At 45.2% G+C, this 20,762-nt stretch overlaps 1 protein-coding gene and 1 long non-coding RNA gene across 2 annotated transcripts; one reads left to right on the top strand and one right to left on the bottom strand.

The window, feature by feature from the left end:
• Window positions 1–42: 42 nt before the first annotated feature.
• antxr1d (ANTXR cell adhesion molecule 1d) lies at window positions 43–20,195 on the bottom strand. Its single transcript, XM_047602912.1, has 18 exons — window positions 19,737–20,195; window positions 15,932–16,003; window positions 15,769–15,840; window positions 15,407–15,488; window positions 14,856–14,886; window positions 14,689–14,762; window positions 14,166–14,234; window positions 13,996–14,076; window positions 13,807–13,867; window positions 10,183–10,281; window positions 9,596–9,665; window positions 6,135–6,213; window positions 5,781–5,876; window positions 5,640–5,678; window positions 5,399–5,497; window positions 5,151–5,315; window positions 4,753–4,833; window positions 43–1,175 (listed from the first exon to the last, which is right to left on the bottom strand). Exons 1-18 carry the CDS (start codon window positions 19,892–19,894, stop codon window positions 891–893), a joined length of 1,713 nt encoding a protein of 570 aa, XP_047458868.1. The 5' UTR covers window positions 19,895–20,195; the 3' UTR covers window positions 43–890.
• On the top strand, window positions 6,595–13,800 carry LOC125018722. The gene is made up of 3 exons (XR_007113989.1): window positions 6,595–7,411; window positions 8,718–8,777; window positions 11,275–13,800. It is a non-coding gene; the product is annotated as an uncharacterized LOC125018722 (long non-coding RNA).
• Window positions 20,196–20,762: the final 567 nt, after the last annotated feature.

The following is a 20,762-nucleotide window of genomic DNA, read 5'->3' as shown; positions in this document are numbered from 1 at the left end:
GCATACGTTCCAAAACTGAAAGATTTCACTGCCAGATGAAACATAAAAAAAGCTTTTTTTTTTTTTTTTTATTGGAAAAGAGACACATTGTTAGTAAAGAAATAATGCAGATGATCATTTCAGTCAGTAAATGGCGTATACAGGAGAGCCCCAGAGATACAGATTTTCAATGCAGTCTTTCACTGAAGTAAGAAGTCAGAATCGGGAATCATACAAAGAGGAATTCTACGTAAAGTCCACCCTTATGTCCCGAAAAGGTCCCGAAAAACCCAGAAAGAAATCTACCTGATATTAAACGGAGCACAGATGCAGACAGGGCCTGTATTATAATAAATAAAAAATATGGCTAAAAACTGCCCTGCAGTTGCAATAAGATCATTGACCCTTTACACAACGTTTTTGGTTAAAATTATTAATCGGTCTGATTTGTTGACAGTACATTAAAAACAATTTTTTTTTTTTTAAAAAAAGCCAACATTCCTAACGTCACTATCCACTTTCTCTACATGCTCAGCTTCATGCTACGTTCCTCACTGTCGTTGTCTGCAAGGCTACACACACAAACTAACTTTCAACAACACAAATATCCTTTATGCTGGATTGCACTTACTCTTACCACTTATTTCAACATCTCATAGTGTTAACTGTTCTCAAACGCGTAATCGGATATCTACATGATTCTTTTTTTGCTTATTTTAGTGGACTCGGATAAATATTTATTTTTGCTGTCCAGCAACAAAGCACAGAGCTTTGAAATTGAGCCTGTGAGATTTTCAAGCCTTCCTATTGTGTGTTTTTTTTTTTTTTGCGTCTTTGGAGTGAAAAGAGGACGTGTCTTTTATTGAATGAGTTGACGCATCAGTTATTTATTGGAGGCCCTCTCTTTATCATTAGAGCATGGGCGGGGGGCGAGACGGAGGGGGTCCTGGGGGACCGGGGGGTGCGCGGCTAGGCGGCGGGCCTGGTGGGGGCGCGCGGGAGGGTGGTGCGTTGCAGGAGGCCGGAGTGGTGCGGGGCCCTCTTGACGGAGGCTTCGCACGGGGGACGGAGTTGGAGACCAGAGGTCGCTGTTCGGCGGGCGGGGGAGGAGAGGGCGCGTGATGCATGCGAGGCGGGGCATGGTTGTTCGGGGTGGAGCCTCCGTCTTTGACCCTCTGGAAATTGATACAGCGACCCTGCAAGGCACACAGATACACAAAAGGTTACGCCACGGCATCACCATTTCAATGCGGGATTAAAACACAGTGCGATCTCTGTGCAACGTGTCCGAGATCCACCAGCCAAGATGATTTGTGTGAGGCTGTGCCCAGTTTTTCTGACAGAAGCGCGTGTGTCCGAGGCCCCCGGAGGGCGCACAGAGCCGCTTCTGTCCTCCGTCCACACCTGCGCCACAATAGCGGTGGTGCTTGCAAAGACGGGCCCTGATAAAGTTTATCGCGCGGGCACGGCTCTCGCAGTGTGCCGCGGCTTTCCCCGTTTCCCCTTCTCCTCTGAGACTCGGCCTTTCTTGGCGCAGAACAGAAAGTGGTTTATGTCTCTTACGTGTTTGACTCTTATGTGTTTGAATGTAAAGGGGGGATTCCAATATCCCCACAATGGTTAACAGAGGCCCTTCAGCGTTTAACATAATTTACAAGTCTGGGAGAATGGAACGCTTCTCTTATTGTCCTCATTGATGGTTTTCTTCTGTGATCCCTGCATAGCATCCCACTACAGCTACACACACACCCACACTTGCTCACTGAGTGTGTGTGTGTGTAGGATGTAGAGTAGGTCTCTGTGTCACAGACCCTTGGTGGTCTGATTATAACACCTTATTAAACAGAGAGGCCCTAAAGTCACTCAGGGGCCATTAAGAGGATCCCAGCAGCAGTAGCTTTGTGACTGAGGGGGCCATTGTGTGTGTGTGTGTATAAGAGGGGTGCGTAATTGATTGAGGGTAGCCCGGTTCGAGGTGGGGGGGGGACTACTTCGGCCTTGTCGCCGGGCCTCAGTGAAAAGGCCAGTTTGTGAGCAGCAGAGCAGCAGCACAACACCAGAGAGAGCATATGGACACAATGAGAACACAAGCTCATGAATATGAGTGTGTTTGTGTGTGACTGTAACCATGCCTCCACCAGAACATATGGCCTGAATGAAACCTCAGCCTCATGAATAACAGAAAGAGAGGAAGAGTAAGGTTAGGAGGAGGAGGAGGGGGGGGGGTGGCTGGCAGCAAGAGTGTACCAATAAACACAGTGTTGAAATCAGCGTTTTTCCACCTTTAAGAAGACGATATGTGAGTCAGTCTCCCCGTCTGCCCCTTTGGCTACGATCTCTGTCGGCCCTTTTCTTCTTTCTCGGCAGCTGTTAGCTTCAGACCCTCAACTCCTTCAGCGGAGAGCAAAAAAACGAAGCCCTTCAAACCCCTCCGTCATCCTCCTTTACACCACTCCTCTGTCTTTACCCTCCCCTCACAAGGCATGAAGCAGATTGTTTGTGGATGTTTGTTACCGCTACAGTAAAGAGAGTGCTGCTCGTCATCCATGTGCAAAAGTTCATGCACTTTATAGACAGCTTAGGTTTTAGTTGGCTTTGCGAGTGTCTTAAATTTCCTTTGTGAAATTGAATGTAAGCAGATTTCTGACATCATGGTGGGCAACCCTATCATCTGAACCATATGCACTCGATGTGTTCCAAATGCACGGTGTTAAATGCACGTGGTGTTTTTCTGTTAAGTGAAAATGTCATAAATTTATAAGTAGCTGACCTGGCCCAAAAATGTCCACATGTCACCCGGCAACTTTAAGAGTACGCTTCTGGAAAAAAAAAAAAAGTGAACCCAGCTGGGAGTCACTGCTTCGCTAATAGAGGCCGTGCTGTAAACAGTTTATGCTGGAATGCGTCTCTGTGGTATCTGGACTTCCAGCGAAACTATTACAGATGTTGCTGATAGTTAAAGCACTGTAAAATATATAGAAATATTCCTCAAGATAGAGAAACAAATGACATGCTGGAGTGGAGTGGCGGGCCGTGAGGAAGGAGGGGAGGTGCTCGTTCGGCTGTGTGTGTGTGTGCGAGGACGGAGGGTCTGGTGGCCGCCCTCCGGTCCGGCCGTCAGTGTCGTCCTCTCCGGACGACAAAAGAAAGGGGAATCTTGTCTGTCACAATATGGCTCGTGGCCTTTCAACTCGGGCCCATCTGCTTGCGTGACGCTCGCTCTGGAGAGCTGACACACGTTACAGTTACACATGCGCGCACGCACTGTGGAGAGGAAAGAGGGAGCGTGGCAGAAACTGGCAGCCCGCTGATGGCCGTTTGCAGAGGCAGTGAAGTGGGAGTAATGTGGGTGGATGGGGGGGGGGTGGGGGGAAAGCGGGATGAGCTCCTCCTGAGCTGCTGCTTAACACGCCGCATCGTGGTCTGATCCTATGCTAGTTATCGCTGCACTTTTTGCCACCTTGCTTGGCTTTTTGTAGGTAATCCAGTTTACTGGCGCTGCATTACTACTGGGAAGATTTCACTCTGAGCTTTGTCACTTAAGAGACGACGCTGCTTCATGTCCGATATGCCTGTTACCACAGATCTATCCTCATAGGAACAAAAGCGGATTCATTATTATTATTATTTTTTTTTTATTCATTAATTTCTTGCCATGTGAGAAGTGATGTTTTATTTTCCTCAGTTAATGGTGCGTGAAGGGATATGTGGGGGTCATTGTTGAGGGGGGCCCCCGTGAACCACAGCTTCACAGAAAGTGACTGACAAAGACTAAAAACTTCTGCTCCAACAGAGGTTCATTGTTCTGCTTTGAGGGAAAAAAAAAAAAAGATGGAAAGAAGGGATGAAAACCACTGAGCACTTTTATAGACTTCAGATACAGTAGACGCTCACACTGTTACACAGCAAGGATGAATCATTCCTTTTGGGGGGGAGGAGGGGGTGGGGCAAATCAATAAATTGTGCTGCGATATGACATCCGCTGCGAGAGGTGACAATGAACGCGTTTACAACGGAGCAGATGTTTCGCCATGACAACCAGTGTGATGATGAAAACACGTCTTTGGGGTCACGAGATGCCATTCACGGGGTCAAGGTTAGATAACAGGGGCCGCTCTCTTCCTCTGTCACACACGCTCGGAGGGGAACGCCGGGGACGTTATGATTTAGGACTTTCGCAGCAACGCTGCGGCGGAACCGCGCTTCGTTAAGTGGCAGAGAAAGCCTAGCCCGTAAAAAAAAAAATAAAAAACGCAGAATGACACAGTAGCGCTTGAAATTACGGAGCAAGGGTGTAACACACAATTTGGAGACATGACGGCAAGCCGGTCATTTTCTGGCAGCCGCAGTGAAAAGTACAGAAGCACAAAAGTACAGTGCTCCCTGTGTGTGAACAATTGCAGCTTTGACGGCGCGAGCGGTATCAGTAGCTCATTGACTCGCTGTGAATGTGTTTGTTAGTGTGTGTGTGTGTGTGTGTGTGTAGAAAACCCGAACTGAGCTGCTCTGTTAAAGATCTTCCTGTACGTCCCCGCTGTTCACTCCTCTTTGTGCAGTGTGACTGACAGAAGAAGGACACAGATGCTGGAATTGCACACAAACAAGACAGAAAACACTCTGTACCAGCTAACCGGCTATTAAAACGTCGGCTGAAGAAAATCCCTCAAGTGACTCGTAATTACCTTTAGTTGCAGTTTTGTGTTGTTATGTGTGTTTATGGCGGATTAGGCTGTGGCAGCAGATGAAAAATGAAACATGATGAGGCGGGCTCACCTGATCTCCAGGCTGTGGTCTCATCAGAGATACCTGGTCGTAGCCCCTCCTGAATAGAGCCCACAGAGCGTCTAGCTTCCCCTAGGGGGCCGGAGAACAAGGGAAGAACAAAAACCATGAAGTTTTAGCGCAGGGCACACCTAACAAACATGTGTTGCATTCAAGACATGGCTGGAAGTATCTCTGTATTTTTCAGTATGCGTAAAAGTGCTTTAGGTCAACCAGCAATAACTGGTGGAGACAACAAGGAGCTCGACAAAGAAACCTACGAAGCGTACACGAAAAATTATTGATGCTCCAGATAAAAAAAAAAAAAAAGAAAGCAAGAAAGGAATAAACTGTATTCTTAGGACAGGTGTTGCCATGCTTGGATACTGATATTGCTATCAAGCACTAACCTGAATGGGCGTGTACCACCTCCTCTGCTGCGGGGCCCGGCGAGGAGCTCTTCGAGGCTTGGGCTCGTAAGGTTCAAACTCCTGCTCGGGCATCTTCACCACTGCATTTTTAGGTTTGTCCAGTTTGGCGCCTTCCTCCGTGGACCCCTTCTCTCCCCATCGCACCTAGGAATAATAACAAAAAAAAAGTAAGAAAAAACGAAACATGTTCTGTTTTCACACTTTGTTTCAGTTTTTATAGTTTGTACCTCCATGCGTTTGATGCCTCCCACTCCTCTCCCTCCGTAATATGAAGCATCCACCGTGGGCCACCGCTTCTTGGGCATCCCATCCTCGTCGTCTGACTCCTGCGAGTGAGACCTCAGTCAAGACGCAGCTGATATTCCTTAGTGTACTGCTATTATCAAGAACCGACTGTGCTTCATCAACTGTGACGATGCGTAATATTGATTTAATTCCTGTGTTGTTTCAGGCCGCTGGTTGACTTACCGGCTCTGGAGGCGGAGGTGGTGGAGGTTCTTTGATCACCTGAACATTTGGAGAGAAAAAAATACATAATCAGTATGAGGTAAACCAACATGGAATCATTTATAAACGTCCTCTTTCTCACATACTTCAGTGTAGTCTTACCACAGTGCAGCAGAGAGGCCAGAACCACCACATCAGCAGCAGCGCCAACAGCAGGAACACAACCAGCAACGATATTAGCACGATGGTGCCGTCATACTGCGCACAAACACAGAACGACAGGATTAAACGGAGCCGAAACAAAAAAGAGATGGAGAAAGGGGGGAAAATGAAAAGTGAAAGTACTCACAGCCTCCTCTGATGACAGACACAACAGAGGAGACCTCCGAGACGAAGGAGAGAAGAAGACAGAGAACCGAGAGAAAAGAAGAAAATTTGAAAGAAAGTTTATTCAGACAAGGCAGCATGCCAGAGAGAGACACTATCGCTGAGAAACAACATACGGGATGCACTCACACATTCCGTAGTGGTGATGTGAACGGAGCTGGTGATGTAGGAGAGGCCTTCGTTCATGCTCACCTGCAGGTAGATCACCCTGAAACACAAACCGGGGGCTGAACACCTGACGCAGAAACACACAAGCGCATGTGCATGCACGGACACATTCGCGTCCTTGTTTCGGCTACTGTGCGAGCATGCCCTAGGTGTAAAAATACATTCCTCTATCTACTTTGTCCATACTAGTCGCTGCCGTGTAAGCACACAAATGTGCTGACAAAGCCTGAAAGCGGAGGCTTCTGGAGAGGTCAGGGAATTCCCCACCCACAGAAGGAATCTCCTAGATCAGACGCAGACATGTAATAATGCTTGTGTTACTGCAGGGTTCAATGCTAATATGTACAAATGAACAAAAATATACAAGCCAGGACCAGGAAATGTGGGGGGGGGGGGGGGATTATTTTTGTTGGTGAAATGACAGAGCTGTACGCGACTTAAGGAAAGAGAAAAGAACAGCAGACTTTTTAGTTGACAAGATTATTCATGAAGCTCTGAGGAAATCTGCACAAAAGCAACACATGTGAGCTGAATAGGCCAGTGAGGGTGTAAGTAGAAATGCTGGACTGTAGTTATAGATTTGAGGAAAGAATGGAGAAAGACTTCTTGTTCTGTTCTGATGGTTTCAGGCGATAGACACAAGGGGGGCATTGAGCTTTGGGACTGGATATGAGGAGGGGGTGGCAAGGCGGAGGTCAGTGCTTGGATGGTGGCGGCAACGCAGAGGAGAGGAGTGGAGAGGAAACAGGGGGTGGGGGATGGTAGGAGGAAAGGCTTTTCCTGTTCTACATCCCTTCAGCACTGTCCCTCCCTTCTGAGACCCCCTCTGCACTTCCTCAATCGCAGACTCTGTTTTCAGCCCCCTCTTGTATGATGCTCATCTCCTAACTCGTGCTGACACTGACTTGGGAGAAGGAAATTGGCGGTGCAGGTGCCACCAGTCTTTTCTTCTACTTCTTCCCTCCCTTCTCTGTCCCCCTTTCCCGTCATATGGTCAGCCCCTTCTTTCTGGCAGGCAGGGGGACGTGGTGCTATCAGCTCCACTCTGACAGAGACATCTCAGGCCCTATCAATCATCAATCTGCCCAGTATATATGTCTTTGCCCCGTGTGTGTGTGTGTGTGTGTAAACAGGAGGGGGAAGCTGCATCCGGAAGGTTCCCAGTCAACACAGATTTGTGTGACGGCAGCTTCAGTGACTTCATTATTTGAGACAATGCGTCTCGGGTGAAACAGGAGGTGAGTGAGGGTCTTTGGGGTTTGGGTGAAGAGGTGATGCTGGGAGCTGGAGTCCCCAAGAACTTATGTATAGACTCAGGAACCCCTCATCAGGAACCTGCTCCCCTTATAATGTGACCTGACATGGTAGGGGGCGATTTAGGGCCACATCGAGTGATTATTTCTATTATTGATCCTGTGTGGTCTATGAAAAGACAGAATGTAAAAATTCCACCTTGATATTATTGATCTAATCCAGGGGTCTTCAATGTTTTTCAGGCCATGGAACCCTAAACTGATGAAGAGATTAAGTAGGGACCAGCTACCTACTATATGTGTTCTATATTAAACTCTTCCTAGCGCTATTTATAAATATACATAATTATTATTATTTTGCATTCAGTATTAAGCTATTCAAATAATTTACAGGTTCAAATATTTTTTTTATTTCAAACATGTGCAAAATATATATATATATGTATATAAAAAAGTCTAATCTAATCACAGATCCCCTAGGGGCCACGGACCCCCTGTTAGAGACCTATGATCTAATCCATTTAAATCTTGATGCATGGACAAGTTCAGCCTTCTTTCTTGTTATGGCTGGTTGTTATCAACTTGTTAAACCAATAGCTCATGTTTGAACCTACGCTCTTGAGCCTGAAGCTAAGCTGGACTTGAAAAGGGGGTCCATCAAACAGAGAGGATGACCTGGGGCAGGTTCAACTGTCTAAATCTGCCAGAAACTGAAAAATCAACAATAAACATTGTTTACGTCTCATTTTATCGCTATCCATTTATAATTTAGTACAAATCATGAGTTTTTTCATAAAAAATGCTTAAAACTTTTTTTTATGCACAATGGAGAGACCTACACACAAACAAGTTTCAGTGTGTGTTTGAGTGCAATTATGTGAAATGAACCATTGTTATTTTTACATGTTGGTTACACCAATTAAGCCAGGCAGCAGAAGTCCCATATGGGAAAAAATACTTTTAACTATTGTGGTTTTTTAATTTTAAAATGGGTAAATTTGACCTGCAACATGAGGGGTTAAGAAAGCTAAAAAAATAAAAAATAAAATAGCACCTTTCCAGCCTTCACAGAGTCACTTCTCCACATATTTTAACATCTACTGCACTGCAGCACAGGACTTGTCAGCCAGCTGTTGGGCTCCTCTCTGGGCCCTTCAGCCATTCACAGCTGAGTTCCTCTTCCAGTGACTTCCAGTGCTGACTCTGCTCTAACGAGCCTCTGTTACATGGCAGGACGCCTCCTTCAGGCATCGCTGCAGTGTGTAATGTTGCTCTGCATTTTCGTTCTCAGGAGGAGCGGTTCCACCTGCCACAAAGCCGCACTGGAGAAATCGGACACTAAAGACACCAGGTATTTACTGGGTTGTGTACTTTGTCCTTTATGTTTTGCAATTATACGATGATTATGGGTCAGTTGTGTGCTGGTTTTTGGCAAAATGTGTGAAAGAAATGTGCTTCATTTTGACACAGTCTTAAATCTTGCGCAGCCGCACTGTAAAAACATCTCTGAACAGTAGTTGCCCATCTACCCCATGAAAGCAGCACTTTTCACTGACGAGCTCAAATCGTGGTAAAAATCTGAGTGACAGAAACAAGACAGACGATGACTGGGAGGTGTCTGAGGCTTCGGGGGCCTGAGAGTATAATTATGCACAGGACTGCAGGCGGTGGGGACGGGAAGGCTGCCGGGCCTCGTTTCTCTCTGAGCTCAGCCCACAGGATTGCTCTGTCTGCCCCGCAAGAAAATTCTGCTCTGAATCACCAGGAGCAAACCTGGAAGCCCTCAGAGGAAACTTTACACTGCCCCGCTGACTCCACTCTCACTTTCTGTCTCCTAAAGTGTCAGGCAGACGCTGGGAACATCGCGCACACACACAGGGCTGTGAAGTCCTCTCAAGCAGGCTCTCATTAAGTCATGTTCCTGGGCTCTACTCCTGTTGTCCCCTTGTGATTGGTGTCTGGCTTCGTTAGCTGTGACAAACATTGATTGATCACAGACACACTATGACTTTGGCCCTAATTTGTTCAAGGACGGCAGTCTTCTGCGTCCACACCAAAAGTTGGGAGTGCAGCTGGCAAATATCTGCATTACAGCTGTACATGGAGAGTTGGAGGAACAATCTGGGGCTGTGGGAACCGGGTAAGAGCTGCAAGAGTTGTCCGGCTTACCTCCCCACTTCCTCCACGACAGGAGCAGGACACAGCAGGAAGGTATCTTCGATCCCAGCTGGCCTATCGTCTGCACGGGGGAAAAAAAATTAAAAAATCACATTTTATGCATTAGAATTTTAGACATCTGCAGTCGGGACGCAAATTCCATTTCATGATGAATTAAACTGATGAGTTAATCTTTTAAAACGATTTTCAAAAAACAATCAGGAATGAAGATCTTTTTTCATTTTGGAGGTTGTGGTTTGTGTTGTGCTGATGCAAGTTCCTGTTATTTTGAAAATTCAATTCATGTTTGCATTTAATTCAATCCACTTCATCCAGCTACATCCATACACACAAACTGAACATTATAACACAGATTTTCTGCGAGACACATTCCTTTTTCACTAGTGTACCTAATGAACTGGTGTAAATTGTAAATTTGAAAGCTTAATTAAATAGTGAGGGGCACAGTCCCCGCCTTCTTGCTTCTAGTATTTAACATCAATTGCTCTTTTGATTTTGCAAAATTCTTATGATTTACATAATACTGCATGTCCTCAGTGTCCATATCCATGCGCATGTGGAACATTTGCAGAACTTACCCACGGTGTGTGTATCATTCAGCTTGAAGCTGCAGAGGACTTGGTTGGTGTTTCTGGCATGGCGAAAACCATTGCCTCTAACAACCACCTGGAAACTCTCTGAGGCGAAAACAAAACAGAAATAATTAGCAACGAGCAGACTCACGCATAACTGCGGTATGACACATATTTTCAGCTGTACGCGAAAGTCATGAAGGATCAAAATCTATTTTCTATTTTGGTTTTGATGTAGGAGAAAATTTCCAGCGCGCAATTATGGTGTGTGCTGACGGCCATTCCCTCTCTGATGTCCTGAGCGGCGGAGCCTCGCGCATGCCTCATTACTGCTTGTTTATATCTGTGTGCTTGCGCGTGTACATGTGGAAAGGCCGTAATATGCTCCAGTGGTGCTAATGCTAAAAGTGCTGCTATTCACAAGTATCTGTGGAGTAGCCAGAAGGTGTGTGCGTCTCCTGTCGTGTGTGTGTGTGTGCGTGTGTCTTTGACCTTTAGTTTCCCCTCAGGCGCCGTTAAAGTGCACTGACAGAAGCTTGCCAGCATATGCTGGAGTGTCTATGTGGCTGCTACCCAGCATATGTTAAAGCACGGGGAAAAAAAACACTTGCTTAAAAACAAGCCTGGAGGGCTGACAACAGCACACTACTGTCAAACTAGGTCTGACCTTACCTATGGCACCGTGGCATGGCATTAGCACACGCGTGCCTGCATGCAGAAGTGTGTGTGTGCGTGACGACGGATAATGCATCCGTGCATGTGCGACGTGCATTTATGTTTTTCTGCGGAACGCGTCGGCATTCGCATGTCTTTTGATGTGTCTGATCAAGTGTTTGCGTGCACCGAGGTTTCCTCCAGCATTGTCCTGACTAACAGAAGTGAACGTTTGCCACACCTTTAACATTTAAAGCTCCAGCGTGAAGATCACTGGCTAAAAACATCACAGGCTGTGGGTGTATACGTGACAGTGTGTCTTTAAAGGTCAGACAAGCTGCTACGAAAGCCTTATACGTAGATATACACAAACTGAAGGCAGAGCTGAAAGGAGGAAAATAAACACCACTTTACAGATGTCTGCACATCTCGACACATTCACAGATGCCGCAAGAATGCTGGGGTGTGCAGCTTTCCGTTTGGAGGGGATCCACGAGGACAAGTGGTGATGAGCAAGACAGATCCGGTGAAGGGTGAGTTGCATGCACATATTACACAAATAACAGTGATTCATATTAGTGCACGCAAAATAAAAATAAAAATGATAAAAAACTGCTGTAAGTCACGCAGCTGATCTCTGGCCTCTTTGCAGATTTTCACTGATTTGCAACATGCCAGTCACTGTCACTGCCTTGTCATTTCCTCTACTAGATGCAGATCCTGCATGTGGTTTCACACTCATTCACACAAAAACATCATTAACCAATCATCTCATTACAGACGGCCTAATTATTTCACCATGCCTCATGTTTTCTTCCGGTTTTGCTGTGAAACCACACAATGAAAAATATAATATAATATAATATAATATAATATAATATAATATAATATAATATAATATAATATAATATATGTATTATATACAGTATATCGATTATACACACATTGTTACCAATAAATGTGACACATCTATGATATATTCCCAAGAAAATACATTTGCAAAGAAATGCTTTTCCCCCTCCACATCCTCCATTATTATATTTGTTATACTTGACCAACTTCTACAGATTGCAAAAAAATCTACTAGATCTACTGCTGCTGCTCTCAACATGATCATCTTCTGAACACACACACTCAGCCTTGATGGGCTAAAAGGTCAGTGCTGTCAGGCACATGGTGGGCAGGGACTGGTGGTGCATCGCCTGCATGTACAACACATATCCTGCCTGCCTCTTTGTATGGCCACATGTCCATTTCCATCTGCACCTGAGTGTCTGACACCGATTACAAACATTTGTGCAAACGCCCGTCTGCACGTGACCCCGTGTGTGCGCGCGTTTCTCGTGCGCGGAAAGAAAACGGGGTACGGCTTGTCCGAACGGCGCCTCTTCAATCACGTTAGTGCGAAAGGACGTTGAAGGGCAGGGAGGGGCAAGGGAGGAAGGGGCAACGGGGAGAAAAGGGTCAGACGTTAATGAAAGCAGCAATCTCTCCTGTCATGTTAGATCTAAGGCCTAACTCTCGCCCTCATCCAGTGTGTGTGTGTGTGTGTGTGCGTAGGGGGAAATCGGTGCTGTCATGTCTGATAGTGTGGCCCAACGTTCACTGTCCAGTCTGATGGCCTGTTTGCAGGCGGCTCGGTCTGGTCACTTCACATCAGTGTGAGGGACATGTGTACATGTGCTTGAAATGCGTGTGTGCATGCGCGTGCAACTAAAGATCTCTTAAATGTGTGTGTGTTGTGTAAGGCATGTACGACATGGTATGTGACTGTCTGCATGCAGAGACAGAGAGGAAAAGAGAAAGACTGTCACAAAATATATGTAGTATGTCAGTATGGATGTGCATCAGGACAGACAGATGTGAGTAGGGGAGCCATGCAGTTCAAAATGAAGCAAAATTCCTGCTAAATCGCAACGCCTGCTTTCTAATCACTTAATTTCACTCAAGAATTTGAGGTCAGAACAGAAGACGTGGTTAATCTCCAAAGTGCTTTAAGCCTTTCACACAAGCTTAATACATAAGCCTTGAATATCTCAGACTTGGATTTTATTCACACACACACATCACAAAACAAAGGGACAAGAAGTATAGTCTAATGGATACTGTGATCTTAATTAATTAGGCCAGGTTCAGTCCTTGGTCAAAGCGGGTCCCTGGTTTCTTAGTTCACTGACCATTACGCCGTTCATCAATCGAATAACAAATGAGCTGTTGGAGGATATTTGGGCACATCACGAGTGACACACACTCAGTCTTTGGCAAGAGCCCAAAGACTGTAATTATCACACGAGGAAAATGTTTTTTTTTCTTCTTCCTCCTTTTGTCCTTTTAGGGCAACATTTTGAATCCTCTCCTCTCTTCTCTCCTCTTCTCTCTCCATATCCTTCCCCACCCTTCATATCCCATAATGGATCTTGATCTGCGCTGGTTGTCCTGGTAGCAGGGCTGCAAATGCACTCTCTTAAGTGAGTCCTAATAAGGTCATGTCAAAGCTCGTCCATCCTGCCGGCTACACATAAAGGCTCTCTCTCAACATCACTTAGTGCCTCTTCCTTCTTTAAACATGGCAGCACGAGCAGTCAGGGCGGGGACGACGCTAAACAACCCAAATGTCTACTTGGCATATACGATGTGGCAAACTAGGCCAGAGATGCAGCCATGCTTAAAGGTTCATGGCTAATTCCCCTGACCAACACCCCCTGTCTGCTTTTTTTTTTTTTTTTTTTGCACACATGCTGTGCAAAGGGGCTATGCTAATTACCCCCGGCCCTGAATGACAATACGCTCTCTGTCACTCTGCGCTCATAAGCGTCCGTGCAATTACTCAGCTCCACTCCAGAGGCTTTTTTTTTTTTTTTGTTTTTTTTTTTTGTTTTGTTTAGAGGACCGTCATCTGAAATGGTCGGAAACGCCACGGCCGCCCAGTGTCTTAACATGGGAGAAAGTTAAACCTTTGCTCCTCACGCCTCTTACCTCCTGCACACACGCTGGACGGCTCAGCCGCTAGAATCTCTATGCAGGACTTCTTGATGATCTGAGAGTGGGAGAGGGAGGAAAAAAAATCCCACAGTCATGACATAATTCAATAACGTAAGATGATTTTACGGCTCTCTGTGTGGGTGTGTATTTATATGACATGCATGTGGTCTGTGTGTGCCATACCGAGTCAATGATTCCCCTGAGGGCTTGGAAGCCTCCCCATACAGGAAACACGTGTTCCAGGGTGTCTGCAATAGTTGCGAGCTAGAAAAATACACAGCCTCAGAAAAAAAGGGATATATTTGTTTTTTTATGTATGTGCAGCATTTCCAATATCCTCCTGTGGATCCTACCTGGGTCTGGTTGAAGTCTTTGACCCCCACACAGTAAACAATGGCTCCCAAAGACCTTGCCCTCTCTGCCTGCAAGACAAGAACAAATAAATGAAAATGCAGTGACCTTAAAAGAGGCTCCACTTTTCTCAACAATATACATCTTCACAAAGACACTTTCTCAGACTCAGGAGGTGCACAGCAAATGAATTATTATTAGCTCTGATATTGCATAGTTATATGCTAATGTTTGTCGATTACTATTTAATAGCGTAAGCCGTCATATTCATGAAAGATGTTTATAAATTAAAAAAAATTATCCCATAACCTGAAATTTAAAATAATTTTAGATTAATTAATAGGAGACTATTTTAAGTCATTTACATCGAAAGTTCAGGCTAAACAATGTGAAAATTTAAATGAAAACCCATTAAAAAGAGCAGCCATAATGACTGAAATACAACCGACACTAACGAGTCCCAGCACTGCAGAAGTGTTTATGCTATTTTGTCAAAGTCTCCCACTTGATAACGTGCAATCTTACCTCCCGCTGCGCCATGTCAAACTGCCACTCATTCAGTTCTCCATCAGTCAGAGCAATGATAACGCTAGCTGTCCCTGCAAAAAATAAAAAAAATTAAATAAAATACAACTTCCGTGCTTCCTGAAATGATGTACAACAATGCAACGAGTGCGTGGGATGCAGCTTACCGGGCCTCTCCTGGTATATCTGCATGTTAGCCTGCAATCGTAAAAACGGCGTAAATCAACTTTCTCAACTTACAAGAGTCGGCATGGGTGATAATACCGCTGCAAAACCTGTCCATATATCCCTCTTTGCATGGTAAGGATCAGTACACAATACCTTTGGACAGACTGACTGCATTACTGTTAAATAAAGCTGCTCAAAAACAATAGACTTTCTTGCACTTGACTGGATTAAGCCAAACCAAGAACCTCAAACTCGTGTTGAATCTGGACATTTCGCTGCATATCAAAATACTTTCCCATTTTCATGAAAAACAAAGAGAAGAGAGCGACGCCGTGAAAGTTTGAAGCCATGCTTAATTTTGCTGAAACGCTTAGCTCTGCACTTACTCAAGGAGCAGAGAGCGCTTAATGTTTTGAGCTACTCCTCATAATCATCTAATTGGTTCTGGTTCCGGCTGCCAGGTTCAATTAATCCTCAGTGGATATTTTCTGGAACGAATTCTCATAGTGAAGACGTAGTCAGTGTGTTGCACCCTTAAACTCAGCCTTACCATCTCCAGGCCTAAATTCATAAACGTGTCTCCTCCGGGGACAACTTTCTTCAGAGCTATTAATCCTCCAGTGATGGCGTCCCTGTGGGTTCAACAGACAAACAGCCTGATAAAATCTGCTGAAAGAAAAGCTGCTCGTCAGAAAATAGAAAGGGGGAGTTTTTTTTGGCTCAAGTACTATCCAGTGTCAGTTCACAGCAGACTGAATGGACTTCTTTGTATTTGTAGTTTTACCAAAGCTGGATGAAATTTGCATGCAATTAGATTTGTTCAGGAGCAAACAGATTTCCAAATGGTGGCGCGCTCACGCGAAAGATTCAGGCAGGAGGCACGAATCAGTGGCGTAGCGATGGAGCCTTTACCTGTTCTCGGTCAGCTTCATGATGATGTTTCCTCGCGTGGAGAAGACTATGAAGGACATTCTCAGCATGGGGCTGCAAACGCAGAGGTGTTACTCATTAAGGCGGACGAAAGCAGAAAAGAATGAAACGTCGCAAAAACATGAATGAGTAATCCTGCTTGCACCTTATAAACTTTTCAGCCAGCTGCTCCACAAAGGAGTAAATTTCCTCCCAGTGATACTTCACGCTTCCAGATCTGAAAAACAAAGCAAACACAACATTAGACGGGAAAAATGTGATGTTATTGCAAGTGCCGCCCACGCAAGAATGAGAGAATTTTAAAGGGGACATGTAAATCCATGTCGGAATAGACGTTTTTACTTTATATGGGGTTACACAGAAACATGCATTTATTCTTTCAGGGTAATGGTGAGAGTTTATCCAGAGCTTTCTCTGGGTCACTCGGTCACATTCCATTTCTTTGGACTGTACCCTGTCAGTTATGAGCGGCTGGTTAGCCTGCTACATGCCGCTGTGTACATCACGGCCTCCTTAATGAAACCCCGTCCCATGAGGCTGCTAATGGGGGGCTAATTGGTGCTGGGCCAGAGGGTTGAGGTTAGACAGGGACAGATGTAACAGTCTGCCTCTAGCAGCGACCATGCAGCAGGCAGCTGGCCTGTGTGTGTAGCATTGCATGTGTGTGTGTGCGTGAGGGGGAACAGATGGTCTCGCTGAGCACGGCCAGCCTAACAACAGGTTGGGGATGCACCATGTAAAAAGGCTGCGACATGAACAACAGAGGGACCTAGAAGTGACACCCAGCAGGGGTAAAAGTGTGAGTGTCTATTGAAGGACCTCTGCTAAGGGCAGGGGCTCTCTGTGTAAGCACAATGGGGTCGTAGGCAAAGTGAAAGTTTAAGCCGTTTGCATTTACGAGGGTCTGTCTCCCATTTAACCAGCCTCTTCTTGTGCCACTTGAGCTCTTCACTGGGAGTGAGAATGATTTAGATTTAGGAGAAGGTTCCTGGAAGAACTTCCTACGGTGACAAAAACATCTCGATCTTCAAATTCACTGATGCACAGAAAGATTAGATTTACATCTAGGCTGCAGACCAGCAAATTAATTAAGGAAATGCATCTATTTTACTAATCAAACCAAAGCAAAGTTCCCTGATTTAGTAGTGTCACCATGTGCCTCACAGCAGGAAGTCTGACTCTGCTGGTACCGGCGGGGGCCTTTCTGTTTGGAGCTTGCATTTTCTCCCTGTGCCTGCCTGAGATTTCTCATGCATGTTCGGTTAACTGGTGGGTCTAACTTGGCCGTAGGTGTGCGTGTACGTACTCAAATGTTTGTCTTTGGGCTGACAACCTACAATAGTTTGTATTATGGATTAAAAATCAATGAATTCAATCGTTTTGCATCATGCACGGGCCTGATCCAGCTTCTAAAACATTTTGCAGTTTTGTTAAATATGTAAATCTATATGCATGTTCTAAAATTTCTTTTAAATAACAGCTATTTCTATAAATAGTATCAGTGAATAATCTGTAATAAAAATAATGGCTCATCAGGTGTGCTACATAAGGAAAATCTGCATTTCCAACTGCCATTCTTCTATAATTTCAGCTATTAGTCTTGAGTCTTCTACCTGCATTACTGAGTTACAAAATAATGGCTGAATCTTTTCTTTCTGGCAGTATTTGCCCTCCAAAGTGAAAAGAAATCTCCCGGCCACAAAACACAACACCTATTATTCCATTTGTGGGCAACCAGACCGAGAAGGAAAAATGCAGCCTGGTATTCGGTGCGGGTCAGACATAGAGTGCAGGAATGTGGGGAAACCGTTTTTTAATGTTCATTCCGCGTCTGCTGAGATGCTTCCAGTGCAGTGCACGCATACGTTCTCCGCTCAGCACGCAGCACAACCTTCCGGATAGTGCGGCCAAAGCCAAACGCGCGAGCAAGCCAAACACTGACAAGGCAAAGTCTAGTCTAGACACGTACAAACATCCCTTGTACGCGATTTTGCCGTGTTCTCTCTCGCAGTAACAGTAGATTAGGTCACACGGTGGCATTTAAGATCCGCGCAACAGTCAGCGAGGCTGGTGCTATCTCAGGAGAAAGATCAGCAGCTTCCTGAAGGCCTGCTCGAGCTTGCAGGTCCAGACAGTCAAACAAACAGAGGCGTACCAGAGGCCCGGCCATGCGTGACATGCCACGCTCCCCAGGCTCCTCCTAAACTTTTTGAGGCAAAGGGTAAAAAGAAAAGAGCGGCTGACAGATGTTGTCATGGACATCCGAAAGATCACCGAACGCGTCGGAGACGAAAATGTCACTCAACGTGTCTACCTCACAGCTCAAAGGTGGTGCGCAAAGGGCAGCTGAGGACATACGGAAAGGCTTTTAGAAACTATTACCTCAAATCAGTCAAATGTCACACACATATACCGCAGTGTTTAGCTGCTTCGCCACAAAACTGCTACAACCATTCTTTTAAAAACACTGTGTAACCTGTTATTCTGCTACACGAAAAACCTCATGTTTTCCTCATTTTCTCTGCTCGCTTAGCATGTTTTAACATGTCATCGTTCCGCGTGCATGTGCAGATGCAGCCGAGATATGGCAAACAAACTAATTATAACGTCTGAGCGGCCATGGCCGAGAGAACTGTGTCCGGGCCAAAGAGGTGGCAGGAACATCCTCACCGACCATGGAAAATCTTACCATAAGGTTGGTTGAAACTCTGAGGAGACTTCATGTGCACTGAAGGTCTTTTAAGGTGATCGTGAGATTGTGACTGCCGGCATGAAGATATTTAAAAGGCTCGTCCGAGAATCGTTTCGTAAGAGAGTGGGTTTGAGGTCAGTAAAGGGTCGAAATGGGAGAAACTAATCAAAACGTCTGAGATTCAAATCCTGCGACATCCGTTTGTCATTCTCAGTCGTTCACACTTCATTTCCTGTGAGCCCTCCACTGACTCCCGTCAAATGAAAACAAACAGGCCGGAGAAATGCTTTAGAAAAAAGAAAAAGAGGAGAATCTGGGTCATCGTAGGATTTGATTAAGGTCTTACTTTTCTTAAATTGTACCACTAGAGCAGGGTATGCACTCCACCCAAAAAGATTTTTCATAACTTGTAAATCCAGATGTTACACATCTTACACAAGGCTTATAGGGCATACATCCTAGGTACAACGTATACACACGTCATACACAGGCCATATTGAGAAGCGCCCCTCAATATGGAGTTTTTTTGTTTTGTTTTTACACTTTGGGTGAGGTGTCTTCAAGAAAATCCACAAAAGTCCAGTTGCCTTTGTTTTTAGTCTCATCCGTGGCCTGGATGACTCAATGTTCTCTGACATCACGCTTGTGCAAACAGTAACTCACTGCATATAACGGTGCAAATTACACAGTAGATCCGGTCATTACATGGCTGAGGAGACAAAAGGCTCACGGTGTATGGGGACAATAATGGTTACCGGGGCCGCGCAGCAGCACCGCTGAGGGGCAGCTGCTGCAGCTGTGTCCGCAGGCGTCATCAGCCTGAAACCCTATCCATCCTGCTCGCTCTGCCCACATCCCGTTGAGTAAAGCTCAGTGTATGTAACTCACCGCTTTGGAGCGCACGAACATTAAAGCATTCCCTCAAGGAATAATCTTAAAATGTAAAGCTGCATACCTCCCTAGCTCGAAGACACAGAAATCAACGCTGAGGCTTAAAAAGGATTGTGGGTGTGTTTTCTGTGCTGTCATTCCATAGCCACGTTTTAGATAAAGGAAACTAATTCAAATGCACAAAACACTTTGATAAAATGTGAATTTCCTACTTTACGAGCTCATTTAGTGTTTTTATTTTACTAAAGGTGCCGCTGCAACAGGATGTTCAACTGATGCGCTCCGCGTTTCCTAACAACTGCTCGGTTGCATGGCAATGCGCAGCCACCAGAAAGTAACAAAGCCATAAATAATATCGGAGACTCACTTGTCCAGAACAAAGTAGAGGTCGAAGGCGCCTTGACAGGACCTCTCCTGCTCCTCCTCCTGTTGCTCTCCCCGAAACTCTCCTTTCACGCAGACACTGAGAAAGAAAAATCCAAGCAAAGCCAGGGCGAGGAACATGCGAGCCTGTGTCCTCGCCATCTTTCCCGGTTGCTGCTGTCTACTCCAACACTGCGACAACTAAATATCTTCACATTTCCACCTATCATCAGCTTCTGGGGCGACGGTGTGCATATACCGCTTCGATTCCTGGTGTCGTGGTGTCCTGTCTTGTTGTGTCTGGTGCATTCAGCCGGCAAGAGCCTCGTTCAGATTAAAGCCGGGGCTCTCCAAGTCTTCTCTTTGGGCTGGGAGAGAAAAAAAACTGTGGAGCAGGGCAGGATGAAGGAGAGGAGCGACACCCGAGGAGACGGGAGGAGAAAACCGGAGGAGAAAAAAAAAAAAAGAAAAAGTCGGACACAACGTGTCATAAAAAGTTTTGGCACATATCTACTTTCTAGGGTGAGATTACCCCAAATAGCTATAGGCTGTTTAAGGAGAGAGAAAAACGTCTCCAATAAGCCTGCTTTGGTTTTAGCTGGTTGTTGTTTTTTTTGTTGTTGTTTTTTTTTTTTTTTTTTTTTTATTATTATTTGGAACATCTATCAGGAAAGTCTAGGAATTAACTTTTTAAATTTAATTTACCTCACTTAATTTAACTACTAAGTGAGAAAATAATTAAAATTGTGCTCATTTCCTTTACTTCCCTCAGTATTTATGCTTTAGTCACAAGGTAAACCAATCAAAATCACACGCTAGAGTAGCTTGTGATTTTGATTTTCACAAGTCACATAGTTTTGAACTGTATCTAAGAATATGGAATTTCATTAAGTCCATACACTGTCTCTAACATTTCACCCCCAAATGAAAAGCAGGGGAACTGCAAAGTCAATCACTTCAATTCAATTCTGAATGTCTTAAGAAAGGATGTGAGACAGAGATGATTTCCAGGCATTCCTGTGATTGTCAT

The sequence above is a fragment of the Mugil cephalus genome, chromosome 13 (assembly GCF_022458985.1).
Source record: "Mugil cephalus isolate CIBA_MC_2020 chromosome 13, CIBA_Mcephalus_1.1, whole genome shotgun sequence".
NCBI lineage: Eukaryota > Metazoa > Chordata > Actinopteri > Mugiliformes > Mugilidae > Mugil > Mugil cephalus.
Note: the sequence above shows the minus strand (reverse complement) of the source record. Positions and strands in the feature narration are given on the sequence as shown.

Excerpts from the sequence above, each read along its gene's own strand:
- antxr1d (XM_047602912.1), bottom strand. The coding sequence starts at position 19,894 with ATGGCGAGGACACAGGCTCGCATGTTCCTCGCCCTGGCTTTGCTTGGA. Across the intron at positions 14,235-14,688 it reads TTGACATGGCGCAGCGGGAG|GCAGAGAGGGCAAGGTCTTT; the intron begins GTAAGATTGCAC and ends CTTGTCTTGCAG. Across the intron at positions 9,666-10,182 it reads GAATGATACACACACCGTGG|ACGATAGGCCAGCTGGGATC; the intron begins GTAAGTTCTGCA and ends TCCCCCGTGCAG.